At 41.8% G+C, this 17,727-nt stretch overlaps 1 protein-coding gene across 1 annotated transcript in view; it reads right to left on the bottom strand.

Annotated features, from left to right (window-relative positions):
* The window catches only part of ext1b (exostosin glycosyltransferase 1b), a 138,621-nt gene extending 121,440 nt beyond the window's left edge, over positions 1–17,181 (bottom strand). Inside the window, exon 1 of the mRNA XM_055023714.1 lies at positions 15,509–17,181. Coding sequence (XP_054879689.1) covers positions 15,509–16,452 — 944 coding nt within the window. The 5' untranslated portion in view covers positions 16,453–17,181. The remainder of the gene's footprint in view (positions 1–15,508) is intronic.
* Positions 17,182–17,727: the final 546 nt, after the last annotated feature.

Here is a 17,727-nt window from a genome sequence, read left to right as displayed (position 1 = left end):
TAAATAAGTGGCAACAATTTATTGAGAAGTCAATATAAACAAGCCACTATTAATATCACATCCAAAAAATCAGAATAACTAGAAAAACTAAAAATAAGTCTGATTTATGTTCAGACGTCCAAATAAATGTTTTTCTTTCTGTCCGTTCAACAGCAGAGCAGCGGAAATTTACAGACTACAGAAACAAATAGATGCTAACATTAGCAACAAATTGGCTTTTCTTATAAACAATTTACCAATCCAACCTCTGTTTCAGTGCATCTTTCTGAATCATCCAACGTTTTCTGGCTTAAAATGACACAAATATACAGTAATACATAAAAAAAGAGAGCAGTGACGAGGCGCCTCGAGGCGTTCATTCCTGACTGAACCGAGAACAAACATTCCCAGGACATAAGATCCCCTGAAAACCCGAGACCGGACCTGCTCGCAAATAGAGCCGCTTTATTTTACACAGACAGACCCACACACGTGTTTGTCTGAGAAACCTCAGGAGAATTTGACCTCTGGCCTCAATATAGAGGCAGTGGCACTGAAAGCTCCCCGGAGCAACTGGAGCTCATTTACTGTGCACCAAAATGAAGCGACGCTCGTACAAAAGATGTCACGACGTGGGAAGAAGAGAGTTTGAAATGCATCAAGAATAAAAGGGTCTTTTGGCATCTTGGTTGCTGTATTTCTGAAAATCTGAAAGTCTTAAAGTTGGTGCGTTCAGGGACACATGATCAGGTTTACAGATAACACAGTTATCCAAATCAAAAATACTTAATCACAAATGAAAATTAAATGATGTTCTAATTGAAATCATCCAAGTAGCTTCAAAGTCGTCATGGATGATGATGCAGTAAATAAGCAGGGAAAATCTGCTGCAACAGTCAGTTTTGCAACACATCTGAAGAGGCCTCTGACTCAAAACTGCTTACAGTCTTATGACCGTCATGACACGGCAACAGCTCAATTTTCGTAGTAACAGTAACATGTCCTGCATAACACAGTCAGTTAACTGTAAGCTAATCCAGCTCTGTTGCTTTTGCCACGTCTCTGTCTGACCGAGAGGTTTAAAGGACTGGAGGGACTGATTTGATATGATTTGGCAGTAAACAGATAAATCCGAATCGGTTGGATTGATGACATAAAATGTAAGCACACTTAAGTGTTCAGTCTCGAATCTAAAGGGCCTTATAAAAAGTTTCAGCGGGCCGGACTTGGCCCACAGCGGACACTGTCCACCTTTCAAACTTTACCTCCAAGGTATCGATTGGGCCGCCGAGGAGAAAACCAACATACAGAACCATCCATCCGCCACCAGTTTCTGTTCCCAACAGCAAATTCAAGGCCTTACAGAGTTACATAATGTACTCCAACTTTCTCCACTCTGCAGCCAACATCCCCATCTCAACCAATTCCCGCCGCCGTCTCACTGCCGACAACAGAACGCCGCTACTGACTGAACCGGCAAACAAGAGGCACCAGCTTTAAAAACAAAGTGCTGTCATGCCACAACTTTCCGGGGAAATAAACTCTTCGCTTCACCTGCGCAGAGAAAAATAAAAAATACAGCCTGTCGAGCCGCACTCTTTGTTATGAATCTACCTTCCACTTCATCTTTCCGCTTCTCTTTTCTGTCTTTATTTCCGAGGCTGTGACTCTTGACGGCATCCCCGGGTTTACTCGCTCGGGTTTCTTCTCCTTCTACATGTTTTTAATTTGCTGCCATGGGCAAGGATGCGGTGAGTCAGGATGCAGAAAAAAGGAAGCCGCAGTGCAAAGGAAAAGCATCATAAAGGCTCGGCGATGCAACCACAGAAAGTGACATGCAAGCAGAAAAGAACCCAACTCCGCCGACATCGCGGAAAATTTGAACTGAAAACAATTTTTTTTTTCATTTTTCTGGGTTTAGAAAGGTACTGCTTTGTCACATTACAACCACAAGCATATAATCTGAAAGTGGAAGGAAGATGATTCATGGGTTTCATTTTTTAACAAGTAAAAACTGCAGGAAAATGTTGAGCGTCTGTTTCCAAGCTCCACAAGTCAAAACTAGCCCCACTTTTCACTCCAGTTACAGCTTCAAATCTTTATCTATTAAGACTGTAACTAATTCTGCTCAACTCATCAGTCCAGGGCTGATCTGTTGATTCATTTTGGATTAACGGACTAATGCATAAGACTGACAATAACACTGTTATAAACAAGATATAACACCTGTTATAAACACGAAAGAATCTTAAATGTTTACAGCTGCTGTCATTAAGGGTCATATGGTAAATAGATGTTTAATGCAACTATTAAAGGAACTCTGCATTAAAAGTGTCATTATTTAGTAAATGACAGTCGTAAGCATTTATTAATACTCCATGTTTGTAACAGGTGTTGTATCATGTTTATAACAGTTTCATGTCAGTTTTATCCCTTCAAATAAAATGTTACCAAAGGCAAAAGTTTCTGGCTTTAAAGTGACAAACCGTGAAAACATTTTGACAACAAACTTGACGTTTTTAACTTACTGTTTGCAAATCAAAAGCAGTAAAGACAGGAGAAGATGGATGCAAACTGAAAATGAGCGTAGGTGTTAATTAAATAAAGCAGAATTATAACCAATAACCAGTCTTTGCTATAAACAGCAGCTTCATTCCAGCTGCTGAATAAACTCCACTCAGCAGCAGCAGCAAACAAACTCCTAATAAAACTAAGAAAACAGCTCTGCAGGCGACCGCACACCCACACTCTGCATGTACCAAGACTCTCCTTGGTGACACCAAATGCTTTCTTCCTCCTCCTCCTCTTTAGTTTTGGATTTGCTGCTTATCTCTCGAGGGTTGAGGAATTTGGCAGAACAGATCCGGGCTGATGAAGGCTGGCGCGCCATCGTCATCGCCAGGAGCGAACAACGCTGTGGTCCATATGGAGGGGGAAGCTGGGTTTGTTGATGAGACACAAGTACTGGAAAGTGGAAAACAATCGGACCCCCTTCAGGGGCGACTTTTACACCCCAAGAGTGGAAGTCAAACCAGACGGAGGAAGAGTCTTGCCGTTAGGCTCCAACAGAGCCTCCTTTCTCTCCTGCAGGCGAGGCGCCTTAAACTCTGCGCCATGCTCGCATTCTTCACTGACATAATGCTTTTTTTAAGCCATCGCCCCCCCTTGACTCCCTCCTCCTCTTCACCCTTGTTAAGATTTCCTCCTTTTGCCAATTACTATTTAAATATGAATGCCGGCGGCGGGGCTGAGTGTTTGTTTTCCTCCCTGTGAAGGAAGGAGATTGGCGTTCAAGTTGGCGTCAAATGCTCCTCTCGGCCCCATTGATGCGCCTGTTGGTAGGTGTTTGCTGAACGGCCTCTCGGGGCATAAAAGCTGCTATTCTGGAGGGCAATAAAAACTGACAACCCCTTCTGCTCCTCCCCCCGAGGGAGAGCTGCAGCGCAGAACCGTGCTCTGATCATCGCGCCTTTGATTTAGCCAGAAACGCTGAGAGAGAGAGAGGGAAAGAGAGAGAAGGCCGTCGCAGATGTAGGGATGGTTTCAGAGAGAAATGGGCTCATTTGCTCACCAAGCCAGCGGCTGCAGGGTCGACACAAATCCCAGAGGCACCGAGACCACCAGGCAGGAGAAAACCAAGCAACCCGTTCCGACAGAGACGCGGCGACCTCCGACACACTCCTCAGTTCAGCAGAGAAAAGATAACCAGAGCCTCGTTTACTGCCAGGTTTTAAAGCAAAGGAGCCGGAGCATAAACCTCCAGCATTTATATTTCTGCTTTCCCTTTCAAGCATCTCAGTTTAATCTCTACTAGAGCTCATAAAAAAAACATTTGTTTACGCATCTTTAACCAGAGAACATTCCTCTGTGCACTGGAGAGCAGAAAAAGCTTTAAATGACTCAGAAAAACAGTGAAATACGACTTATAATGAGCTCATTTTATGGTGATTAAAAAACTTCAGTAAAATGACCACAAACATGGTGGAAATGTGCAACTAAAATATACTTTAACGGATAAAATTTCATAATAACAAAAGCAAACAGCACTGGAAATTAAACTAACTAATTTGAGCCAATTTTACAGCACTTACACTATAAAACCGAAGCAAAAACCACATCAAACTTAATAGGAATGTAGCAAATTTCAATAATTAAAAGTAAATGATCAGAAGCTGAGTCAATAGAACAATGAAATCCTTATCAATTTGTTTTAAACAACGCCAGTTTTACAGTATATACAAGTGCAAAAATTCTGTAACTTCAGAAAAATTTTTATATTTCTAGCAAAAATAATCAAGTCAGGCTAAGAAAACACCAAAATCAGATCAATTAAATACAGAAAAAGAATCCTTTAAAAAGTTGGTGAAAATCAGACCAATTAATTTGAGCCAATTTTACAGCACTTACACTATAAAATCTAACCAAAATCACCTAAAAAATTTTAAATCACTGAAACTAAATTATCAGAAGTTCAGTCAAAAGAACAATAAAATCAGATTTTTTTTAAAGCTTGTTTTACAGTGCATCCAATTCCCCCACACTTAAAATATGTGTAACTTCAGAAAAATTTTATTTTTATTTTTTCCGAAAACAATCAAGTTAGGTTAAGAAATCACAAATATCGGACCAATTAGATACAAAATAAATATCCTCAAAAAAAAGTGTAAGGAAGCATTTTTCCACCAAACACACTTGGTGTCAAGCCCAGAATCTAGAGGGCCACAATAAAAAGCTACGGCGGGCCAGATTTGGCCCACAGGCCTTGAGTTTACACACTTGAACCAGACCCAAAACAGTGACTTTGTGTTGTACCAGTTAAAGTTGTATATTCCTGGTTTTACAAAGCTTCAAGAATCAACCTCAGAGCAGGAAGGCGAAGAAGCCGAGACCCGACTCAGACTAACTCTCCAACCTGCAGACAGAACCAGCAGAACCAGCATCCTCCTCTCATCCGCCGTCAGCAGTAAAATTTAATGAGGACCCATCAGTCTCTCCTGATCATCACTTTCTGCCGCAGCCAGTCACAGAGCTGTCTGGTTTAATTGAATTCACAGGAACACAGCGAGGTTCTTGTTCCCCTTTCTGTTCTGTGCTGTCAGAGCTTTCCCAAAACTGCTCCGCTCCTCACTTTACTTCTCTGCCAGCAAACTTTTACATCAGCACAAGTTAGGGATGAGAGGCCTTCAGCTGTGACAGAAGGAAGGGAGAGGAGGGTTCAGCTCTTAATACCAGATCGCTCATTAGCTCCGTCTTTTTAAACGCCTCCTGACAGTCCTGCGGAGGGACACGCACTGATATTAGCTCACATTTTTTACAATTATAGCGAATAAAACAGTCATTTCCAGCTGGTTTGGGAATAAAGTGGAAAAGTTTTAGGGCTGAAAATAACAGTTATCTTAGAAATTGAGCAAATTTCTCATTCAACCAGGATTATTTAAGTCTAAATTTCAGATTTATCTTTTTATGCAGGCTTTTAAAACTACATAATATTGTATTTGCTTTTGTCATGTAATATTTTTTTGCTTTAGTTTTCCTGAATGGTTGTTGTTAAGTGGTCTGTAAATAAAAATCAATCAATCAAAAGGAAATAAACAGAGAATTCCTTTTAGTAAATCTGAAGCTAAAATTTTGCAACTGGAGGAGTTTTTACTAAAACATACAGTGCAAAAGTGTTACTAAACTTGAAGATAAAACTAACTCATAAGTAACTTTTCAGCAAAAAAATGTGAGCTTGTTTTAAGGCTATAATTCCTTAATTTAGATTAAAAAGTTCTAGTTTCATTTTTCAGATTATTGCACTTATAGTAAGATTTTTTTTTATGTTAGAACAGAAATAATCTGTCAGTTGAACTAGTATTTTTCCATCAATATTAAATAATTATTGATTAAAAACAAGCTCTTGTATCTTTTTGAACAGTTAGTTTTGTCTTATTTCAAGTGTATTTTGCACTAGAAAATGAAATTACTTGGGAAGATTTTGTTTTTGCAGTGTATGTATAAACAAAAGGTGTTTTTATCTTAAATCCAAATTGTATGCATATATGTTCTTTTACTTAGTGCTCTGCATATGTTGTTTTATCAACAGATGTGCTTTTTTATCTGAATTCTCCAGTTAATTAATTGACTACTAAATGAGTTGGTGATTATTTAAACAACTGATTAATCATTTCAATTACTTTTGAAGTTTTTTGGGGGGTTTTATGTTCTTTTATTGCCTGCAGCAGCAGGATGCCTGGTGTTGGACTTGGGCTTCAGTGTCCAAGCCTCCCCTCCCCCACATCTTCTCTGCAGTTCTTCCGCTCTCTTGCTTCCCACCGCCGCCACCTTTGAGTTTGGGGGTCGGCTTGGCGGTGCTGTTAATCCGTCAGTGAATGTGGGTCAGAGAGTGGGCCTTTGTCCTCGTCACTCAGACAGCAGGGTCATGACCCCGGCCATCATGTGTGCGCCCTCCAACACACACACACAGGCTTGTATTTACACGCCTGTGTCTGCAGACAAAGAGCGATCAAACACACACAGATATGGGCGGATGAGCAGATGCACACAGGGAAAACCTGCTGAAGTGAAAGCAAGTTGCAGCAAAAACTTTGGATCTCAAACGAGAAGCGTTCAAAGATTTGACGGTCAGCTGTGTTTGAAGAGTGACGGATTGTTTTTTGGAGAAAAAAAGCCACCGAATTTGCTAATATTTCTCTTATAAAAAACTGAAATGCATGGGATTCATTCAATTGTCTGAAAATCAATCAGACAGCAGCAACTGCTTGAAATGAGAAATTATAAAAGCTGCTGATTTGCTGGGATTTCAATGCAGAGACAGAAAATATCCAGTGAACTGCAGCAGCGTGGACCAAAGTAAAACAAATGATTCCTCGACCAATCGCTCGTTTACGCCACAACACCGTCTCTGACTAAACAGCATGTTCAATCTTGAAAAAGATGGGCTACAGCAGCAGAAACCACACCTAGTTTTACCCCAAAAAACAGGAAGCTGAGGCTAATTCGAAAAGATTCAACAATGGTGGTAAAAAGCCACAACATGCCCAAATATTTAACTATTTTGTACTAATACCAACCAGAAACTTGGCCGACAAATAAATTGATAAATCTTAAAATTGGTGTAAAAATTGCAGTACACCAATTAATTTGTGTATGCATGTTTGACACCAAAGGGACCAAAGATGTTCAGACCTGAGATGAACTTATGAAACCCAACTTAGTTTTATTTAATGAATTTAAGACATTTTAAGGGCTTCATTTTAGCTACATATATTTAAGACTATTAAAAAACCCTTTTAAAGACCATTATGAAATGAGTTTAAGACCTAAGTCTCCACAGAAATGTACAATCTTTGTCCTGCCAACCAATGAATTTGCACTTACCCAGGATAGGCACAAAAAAGCTAAGTAGCTAGCTAGAGTATGTTAGTCCAACACCAGCAAGTTAAACATAGCTTCAACCGTTTCAACTCACAAATGTGTAGCAAGAGTCAAACTTTTGCCAGAATGAAAAAAAATAATACAAATTCCTGACATTAAATTGTCCTGCTAACAATTTAAATGTATTAAGATACATAAGTTTAACAAATTTAAGGCATTTTAAGGCCTTAATTTTCTATACATGTATTTAAGGATGTGCAGACATTCTGGTTTCCTCCTTTGATACGTACAATTTTTAGAAAGTGTTGATATGTAACTTGGAAAACAAATGAACTTTGTCAAAGTCTGCAGCCCGAGAGGCTAACCGGGTCGGGCAGGAGGAACTACCCTGACACACCGACTCGCCCCACATATTAGCACTCAAACGCAGCCGAGACGCCTGTAATGAGACGAGCGAAAGGCAGAGATCTCAGCACTGAAAGAGAGGGGATTTGAAATGGTTACGCACGCTGATAAGATGGAATAACAAACAGAGGTTTTATGTAGTTATAGGCTTAAATCTGCCTCTTACACACACGCACACACCAAAATATCAAAGAGCGCCAATTACGCCGCACTGCATTCTAACTAATTATCCTCTACATTATTAGCATTCTCCATCACGAGCCGGGCGCTTTATCTGAGAGAGAGCAGGCAATAATGAAATATTCATGATTTATTAATCTGAGTACAGAAAGAAAAAAAACAAACAATGGCAACCCGAGAAGTGTGACACCCTCTCCTGCAGCAGCGCAAATGTTTGTTTGCTTCCCGCTCAGCCACTTAGAAATCTCCAACAGGAGGCCGCAGTCGGGCGCCGACATTCACATGAGAGTGGCTGTTCCCACTCGAAATAACAGCAAGTCTCACCAAGATAAGAGGAGAGCGACGGGGAGGAAGAACCGGCTCCGGTTCTGCAGAGTGTCTGCCAGCGGCGGCCGGCGGGGACGGAAACGTGGCGACGACAGCCACACATCAGCGACTGAGGCGGGGAGAGTATTAAACCCAAGAAAGAGTAAAAATACTGCAGCCGTCCAAGAAATTACTCAAGGTTGTACATTTCTGTGGAGTTTTAGGTCTTAAAATCCTTTCATAACGGTCTTAAAAAAGGTCTTAAATTAAAATGTCTGCTCAAGTGCTGAGTAACTGATCAAATTATCAGTCATTTAATATTTAAAATTGACATCATCAGACAGAACAAAATGTAAAGTTAAGTGGGAATTCTGGTGTTTTAAGAACAGAAATGACAATAATTTATGTAGATAACAAAAAAGTAACAGAATCAGACAAAATAAATTTTTTTCCAAATCATTTTCTTTCAATTAGAAACTTATAAAACTTTAACAAAAATTGCAGTTGTGTGTCTGTGTCTGGTGAAATTTTGTTTGTTTTTCATTCCGTGGGTAGAAAATCCAGAAATTTAACTCGAGTAGAAATACTTTATAATACCCAAAAAAGTAAAGCACAGTAAAAAGTTTTTTTTACAGAGCTACTCATGTAAGAGTAACGAGTTAGTACCCAGCTCTGGTTGGGGATCTGAGAGGAAAGGAGCAGCAGAATGTGAGACGGTTCATGTTTCTTCCTCAATCTGCTCACATGTGTGTTTTTGGTTCCTGTTCCTGTCATTTAAACGACCAATAACAATCTACAACCAGTTCCTGTTCCCTTCGCTCCTCCTGATTGTCCTAAAGTTTCTCCGACTCTCCTCAGGGTGACCTGCGGCGTCGACAGCGACCGTAAAGTATCTGCAGTACAAAGTCGATACGAGTCACCAGAGCCGTTTGGGTTTTAAACGGGGGATGATGACGCAGCTGCTAAGCCTCAGAAACGTCCCGTCAGACTCTGATGGCATGCTCCATCGCAGTAATGAAGCGACTGACTCGGGTTATTAGATGAGCTTGCATTTTTGACTTCTGCAGGATAATCGGTTTGGCATAAGGACGTGGAGCTCCAACTGATCCAAATTCGACCTACATGCAGGGTTCCTGCTGCACATTTTTCACATTAAAAGCCCCCACTTCCTCCAGACTCGGACGATTTTAAAAGTCAGGTGCGAGTTCGTGGCAGGTATTCTTACAGTAAAAAACAAGTTAGGAAGGACGGACAAAACGACAAACGGTTGGATGGATTCAAGGATTAACATTTGGATAGATAGATGAATGGAATGGATTGATTTATGGAGTGATGACTGGATAAACTCAGGAGTGGATGAAGAGAAAAATTAATGGCTGGATGATGGATGAAGGGAAACATGGATGGATTAATGGACAGATTCAAGAATGGGTGGACAGATAAATTACCTGGACAGAATGGTGGATTTATGGACAAACAGATGATAGACTAATGAAAGGATGAATGAATGAAGGAATGGTAGCTTTGCCATTGAAAGATAGGTGGACAGGATTATGGATTAAAGGGACTGATTGATAAATGGAAGAACAAACAGATGGAAAGACAAAGACGGGTTAATGGACAGATACAAGTCGGCCTGCAATGAATCATCATTTCAGTAATCAAATATTCAATCCTTTAATCTGGCAAATGATCAGATAAAAAATTTGGCATATTCTGAATTTTCAACAAATGCAATTCCTGTTTAAAATAAATATTTTATGAGGTAAACTGCAATAACATAACATTCCTTTAGGCAAAGGATGCAAGAAGTGCTAATGCTAGTGTAGGCAGGGCTGATCCATTGATTAATGTTTTATTAACTGGTTAATAAAAAGTGCTTGATGTTTTGCTTTTGTTTTACCTAATTTGAACCGGGTGAAGTTAAAACTATAAACCTGAGTTTTAGGTATAAAATAATTACAGACAAAAGTGTTGTTGTTTTTTTATCTTTCATACAAAATGTAGATATTTTTGTTTAGTTTCAGCTTAATTTTTGCCCTTTAAATAAATGACCTTTTGCTGAGTCTCTACATATACACCAGTTAACGATTAATCGATGACTAAATTAGCTGACGATTATTTCACCAATCGATTAATCACAACTGATCTGATTAATCATTCAGCTCTAATTAAAAACTACATTAATCTTTGTTTACAAACTTACTGAAAATAAAACAAGGAGGCAGAAACGGATTGAGAACAGGTTTACAGACAAAGTTGATTTTACCTTAAATGGAAATGTGTATATGTTCATTCAGCTTTGGCTTGACTGCTGTTCTATGTTGGGAGGTTTTCAGCAAATGGGCTTTGTTGCAGGGTCTGTTTATTCCAGTAAGTGCTTATTAAATTAGTTGATTATTTCAGTAATGGATTAATCACGATTAATCGTTCCAGCCTTGACTTTAGACAAAGGAGTCTGCAACTTTTATTTGTGACTCTGCTTCTACACACCTGAATCTCATATTTATAAGTTGAGTTGATGCTCAGGAGTTTGTATTTTTATTGATTCAGGTGTGTTGGACCAGGGACACGTCAAACAGCTGGAGGACGTTGTCCAGAGAGGACTGGAGTTTGACACTTTTCCAGGCGGCACTAAAACCATCTAGAAACTGCAAAGCACTGGAGAAATCCTGAACAACTGTCTGAATGTGACACAGTATATGACTGGAGTTATCTGATGAAAAGATTCATCGCGCTAATTAGCATCTTATAAATACAAGGGATGATTTTGCACCAGTGGGATCGCTAAAACAGGAAAAATGTATCATAGAGGATGTATTCCGGTTAAAGAGGTTTAGTCAGCACAAAGCATGGGATTCCTGCCAACTTAATTTTTTTGACAATTGCAGAGCCCATAATAGCCCTCCGCTGTCCTCTCCGAGGATTATTGTCAGCAGCCCTGAAAACTCCCTGGATAATGTAGCGGTGAATGGGCTCCTTTCATCGGTGCTCGGCCATGAAAGTGGACCGGAGTGACTCCAATTGAAGGCTATTACGGCAAAGAAAATCAATCGGACAAATGTACAGAGCGTGGTGAGGGGCCGTGTGCGCAGCGCTGGAGGGTGGGAGGCATTTTCTGCATGATATGCGCCGACTTCCAGCCGCATACCTCTGGAAGACGGGCGGAGAGGAGGGCGAGTGCTCGCTGGCAGGTGGATGTGCAGTGACATTAAACGAGCTCTCCAGGTATGTGGACGCAGTCTGCAGCTGCTCTCACACATCATGTGCATTCCTGGCTTTCCTGCGACTACGCATGCGCCGATTCCTGGTTTCAAGGTACACCGAGATATGGAAAAGTCACGGTTTCTAATTTTCTGTCACACCGTTCCTGTGGCGTTTTCTACGTCTGGTCAGAGATAAAGTGGAGGGAAAATGAGCTATTAGCTCTGCAAGTGCAGGCAAGTCCCATAAACTCCCTGTTTATTAAAATAAGGTTCGCTATAAGCTAATACTTCAGCTAACGTAAGAAAACAGACAGAGGAAGAATGTTGCCCTAAATGCATGTACAGGAGGCAACATCTCTATTTGTTGAAGTCAAAGTTTATATCGTCTTGAAATAATGACGGCGGATTAGAGTCACTGTAGATATTAACATTTATTTAAAAAGTACAATACATTTCTTTTTAAAACTCAGGAATTTTCTAGAATAAAAATTGGAAATATCCAACTTTTGAACCTTTTTTTCTAGAATATTTTCCAGATTAATCTCAGAATATCTGAGTATATATGAGACGCACTATACAGTAAGACTTGTCTTACTGTATAGAAATCCATTTACCATTTAGGGTTTCTGCAGAGCGTGGGTCGGCACCCACAGGGCTTTAGAGTTGATTAAAAAGAAAAAGACATCAGATTGATTAATTTTTAAACTGGTTACTAAATCATAATGGGAGCAGAGGTTCTCGTTTCTTGGTTGAACTTTGTTGCCAGAGTAGATTTGCAGACAGAGCACAGAAGCTAAATTGTTTGATGCAGAAGTTTCAAACCACAGAGGAGTTCAGAAGAAGAACAGAAACTCTGCGCTGCATAGAAAATTAAAAATAGATTTTTCAGCGTCTTTCTTGTTAGAACAGAAATAAAATCTCGCTCTGATGCTGGAAATGAAACAACTAACAGGAAGTGGTATTGATCAAAGCAAATCAACTGTAAAAACAAACAACAGTGGAACAGAAACTCCGATTTCCCTGAACTACAGCCGAATCGATGATCCGATCGGAGGATGATCCGAGGAAGACGTGTGACCCGTAGGGAGGCAGGGCGAGGCGCGGAGCAGAGCTAGGCCAGATCACAGATGACGCCACATCTCTCCAGGGGACAGCGGGATGGAGGCAGCGAGAGAACTGGGGGGCATGACGAATGGAAAGACAAGTGCATGCTTGTGAAGTTTTGTTCCAGCTCTTTCCCATTTTACGAGTTAGTCTGAGGTTTTTTTAGAGTTCACGCCAAGTTCAGGGGAAAAGTCTCTTTCCCTCTCAGCGAAACGGAGCTGAAAACTCCTTATCAGCGCCTGCAGCTTCTTCTGCGTCTCCAGCTCCCTGACAGAGCGCGCTGAAATATTTCTGGCCTCTGCCTTTAACCTCAGCAGCAGTTCGACGCAAACACGCCCTCCAAGAACAATGCCGACAAGTGTTGTTATCACACGTTCATCCAGGCTCCGAGGAACTCAAAGCCGAGTCTCTCCCGAAGGAGTCAACCTGACAGTCAAGTTCAACTCTGTGAACCCGGGACGACCCCGCCCTCTGCATGAAAACATACCTGCCGCTTACAGGTGCTCAACTAAAGGGGAGGTGGCGGGGGTTCATTAATTACCAACTTGACAAAACCGAGACTTCCAAAATTAGATGTAATTGGGCGTCCCCTGGGGGGCCAGATAGAGACGATGCCACTAACGCCTGCAAATTAAAGCTGTAATTAACCCGATATGACTGATTTATTTGCACCAAATCGCTTTATAATTCAATCAAAGGTGTTGCCTCACATAAACTACGCAGAGGGAAGCCTGAGGTCCCTCTCATGTTAAAGACTGTTTCATAGCGGAGGGCTCCCACGGTTGACTTTCACTTAATTTGCACTAAATACAGGGTGCAAATCAGACGTGTCCGTGCAGATCCTTGCAAAGGCTGCGGTGCTCCCTGTTAGCGGAGCGGCGAAGGTAAAAGAAAGGAAAGTAGGGAATGAAAGGAGAGAACGCCGAGCTGAGGTCAAGCTGCGAGACCTACAGGTTCAGATTCAGGACTACAAATACTACCGCTCTAAAACGATTAATCGTGACTCCTCTATCATTAACTGTGATTCATCATGATTAATCACGACTAATTGATTGTTGAAATAATCATTAATGAATCTAGTAGTCAATAATCTTCAACTGGAGTATGCCAACCCCCAAAAAGGCCATTTGCTGAAAAAATAACATATTTACATAAGTTATTCAGCCTAAGATGTACAAAATGCAGAGTTTCCCCCAGAAAACTTGCTGATCATGGCAGAAAGGGTGCTAGGGATGTTCACCACCGGGTTTTTGGAAATAAAAATAAAGAAAATACAGCCGTAAACTAAATAAAACTAGTTTTTCTGTCGGTTGTGTATAACCAAATGCCATTACTTTTGTAAATAGATCATTTGTCTGCTATCATCTGGTGATAACAGGTAGAGTGAGTTGAACATGTGATTAGGACAGGTGTGTATTTTCATTGATCTTCTAGTTTTGTCAGCCCTTACAGATTGCTGATTGGGCAAAACTGCACATTATTCATGCTACCACTGCTTTGTTGTTGTTTTTTTTAATGAATTTCACATTATGTATGTTTAAGTTCCCACATATTGCATGAGGGGAAAAAAATTTTGCACCGGCTGTTTACGGTTTAGTACAAGGCATTGATATACCCCTCAATATTGACACTATCAGCTTTCCGTACATTGGTGCTATTATCCAAATGGAACAAAAGGAAAGTTTAATAAAGATATTGTTTTCCTAATTTAAGATAATTTTAAGTTGAATTAAAATTATCTGAATGGTTAAAATTTTTTAAAAGAACTTGCTTTCAATACATTTGTAGGTAAGTGAGGCCACTTGCAGAAAGGAACGCATATAGTTTTCACTTTGACTTTATATATGGTTCAAATAATCATTTATTTGTTTTACTGCTAGCTAACAAATTTAGACACAATCTGTGTAAAACATAAATAAGTTGACATTTTTGTCTTTTTTAGTGATATAAGCTTAAAACTCTCGTCTGGATTTAAAGATCTGCGCTTCTTCAAATCTCTACCATTTTAACACAACTGCATTTCCTCAGGCTGATAAAAAAAAAGGCTGGTTCTGTTCTGTTAAACCTCTGGAGACATTACAAACAATTTTTTTTTCAGAAAATCAAGAAAAAGATTGCATCCTCTTAATGAGACAGTATCTTCAGTCAGAGGCCTTGTCAAACTTACTGTAATACTGACTGCTGCAGGAGATTCTTCCTACTAATAGACATTAGCATCTACAGCAACTCTGTAAAGAAAACTGTGTTATATGTGTTACAACATTTAATTTGTTGGGTTGATAAAGTATTTTTGAACTGAATCGTATTTGACAATGTGTAAAAAAAATCTGTTTAAAAAAGAAACACCATGTGGTTCAACAGGGCTGCGAGAAAGCGAAAGAGAGCAAGACTTTCAGCAGATAACGGGACGGTTTTGCAGCAAGGCGCTCAGGTTTTATCCTCCTGACCTCTTTTAGCCTTGGGTTGTTCTGGAACGTGCTCAGCAGCTTCTTGGCAAAGTCAGAGTTGCAGTAACAAGTCTACATTCTCCATGCAGACACAGATGTTAGCCAGGTGAACCGCTAATAAATGACACTAAGATAACTGACATGATGTTACTTCTGCTGCTAGTATAAATATTGGACGACAACAGGAAGCTCCTATCTTGTATTCCAATCTTAAACCTTCAATTGGTCTTTGGGGAGAAATGTGACATTGTTGAGGATGAACTTGAATAAATAAAACAAACTCTAAAGAGCAAAACACAAATCTGGATCCACCCTGTAAACAGCTGAACCTGAAAACCTTCACAGCTCCAGCTTTACTCTGCAGGCGCTGGTTGACATTTCCATGCACTAAGCACCAGCAGCGTTTTGGATGTGGGTAAGATCCACTTTTACGCACAGATTTTTACGCCTGGCCCGTAAAAACTCCAAAAAATGGCTTTTTAAACGTGGTGAAATCCAACTTACTTGTCATATTCCGCGTTGTCCTTGTCGCACCGTGCGTCCTTGTGTTTCTGCCAGTCCTTCCCATGCTTGCAGGTGGTGAGCAGCACCACGTCCTCCCCGTTGTGGACGTGGTATAAGGCATTCCGCGTGTCCGAGCCAATCCCGGTCAGGTAGCGCTTTCCCTTAAACACCAGCATGTACTTTCTAAAAGGCGGGATGGAGTTGTACTTCAGGAAACCCCTCTCCCCTCCGGTCCGAGGGTGCTCCTTGGAGAAGAGCGGGATGGAAATGTCGAAGTTGGGCCTGAAGTTCTCCGAACCGATGCTCGCCTTGGCCAGCATGGCCTGGCCGATGTCAAAGCCCAGATCCTCCGTGTAGTCCGGCCAGGTTCCGGAGTACAGGTTAAAGATGAGGTGGTTCCTGCCGTCGTTCCACAAAGGCAGGCTCTGGACCTTCGTCTTCAGGTTGTGGACGTACTGAGGGGACAGCTGGTCCCGATCCAGAGTGTCCAGACTCAGGACGAACAGACATGCCTGTGCCGGGTCGGAAGTGTAGAACCTGGAGCCCTCGATGGTGGATAGGATGTTCTGGTAGCTCTCCGAGATCTTCTCCCCCTTCTGCTGGGGGTAAACATAAACTTTGAAGCCGTTCATCTGACACAGAGAGAAGTCGAAACAGGAATCCATGCGGCACCGCTTGCCTCTGTAAACGCTCCTGTTCACGTCCCGCTTCTGCGTCGGAGATATGTGCAGGTTGTAATCCTCGGTGTCCGTCTGATCCCAGGGCAGGAAGGCGTGTAAGGGGTCCGAGTAGTGGGGCCAGGGCTGCTCGGGCCGGTACCCGCTCCTGCTGCGGTCCTGCCGGCTCCTCCTGGCCGCTGGGAGCTCAACCCCTCCGAGGTAGAAGAGCAGCGCCAGGCACGCTCCGGCGGACAGCAGGATCAGGTAGCGTTTTTTGGCCTGCATGTGTCCCGGGAACAGAGGCGACTCGCTCAGGAATAACAAAGCTAAAGTGGCCCCAAGTTACGCTCTCACCAGCCCCGGCTGCATCGCTCCATCCCCAACCCCCCTTCTTCGTGTTGTGCTCCGAGATCCGGCGATTGATCCAGCGCATGTGGGCGATTTGTGCGCCGCTTGTGGAGTTTCACCACATCCAGCGACGCACCGACAAAGACCTGTCCCGAGCCTGTGCGCTGCGGCCGCTTCTCCTCATCCAGGCTGGAGCGCCAGCGGCCGGGGTCCCCGAGGCTCTCCCAGGCGGAAGGTTGGATGCTGAGCACCGGGTAGAATTAAAAAAGAAAAGAAAAAGAAGAATAAAGAAAGAAAGAAAGAATCCCCGGCGGTGTGAACGCCTCTTCGGCTGGATGTTGTCCTTTTAGCGCTCCATGGTTCCCGGTTTGGAAGAATCAAAAACACCGGGAGACGGTTCAGCGGTCCAACTGTAACCTGACAAATCCCTGCATTTCTCTGCCCATTTATCACCTCCGCTCATTCCCTCACAAATATCAAACCCACATGACCGGAGGAGAGCGGCGGAGCGGGCCGAGCTGTCCGGCCGAGCAGAGGGAAGCGAGCGGCAGTCTCGAACTGGAGGGAGACGCTGGGAAAACGGCAGGATTCCTCAGACCGAGTGTCCAATTACCGAGTGCTCAGTTGTTCCGATTGTTGCTCGCTAACATTCCAATCCCGACACGACGCCAGTTGACGTTACGTCCCACCGAGAGGAAGCGGCGCCGCTGATTGGTCCGTGTGCGGGAGCGGAAGGGGCGGGACTTGGAGGAAAACACCCATTCATAACCGGTGTAAATTATTATCTGAGTGTAACTTTATAATTAGGGGACGCAAAAGAAAGCGAGACACCGTCTCCTTTAAGGCGGAAATAAGTAATGGGTTCGTCTTTGTTTTGGTCTTTTAATGAACAATTGGGAGTTTATTTTCCGTCTTGTTCTCCTGTCTTATGGTTTCAATGCACCATAATGAGTCACAGGAAAGCAGATGAAACTTCTGCTTTTCATTTCTCCTGTTTATTTTGAAAGGAAAGGAGAAATATTTAGACCTTTATTCAGATTAAATCAGATAGCAACCACTTTCACCAACACTGCTGTATGAATTTTTGACATTTTCTGGCTTAAATAATATCCATAAAACTGTATTTGTAATTTTGACTCGCCAACATAATTTATAATAAAAAAAACATAAAAATTTCATTTAAAAAAATAACATTAAAAGGTTGACCCAGAA

This window comes from Poeciliopsis prolifica, unplaced genomic scaffold (assembly GCF_027474105.1).
Source record: "Poeciliopsis prolifica strain line A6 unplaced genomic scaffold, Auburn_PproV2 SCAFFOLD105, whole genome shotgun sequence".
Lineage (NCBI taxonomy): Eukaryota > Metazoa > Chordata > Actinopteri > Cyprinodontiformes > Poeciliidae > Poeciliopsis > Poeciliopsis prolifica.
Note: the sequence above shows the minus strand (reverse complement) of the source record. Positions and strands in the feature narration are given on the sequence as shown.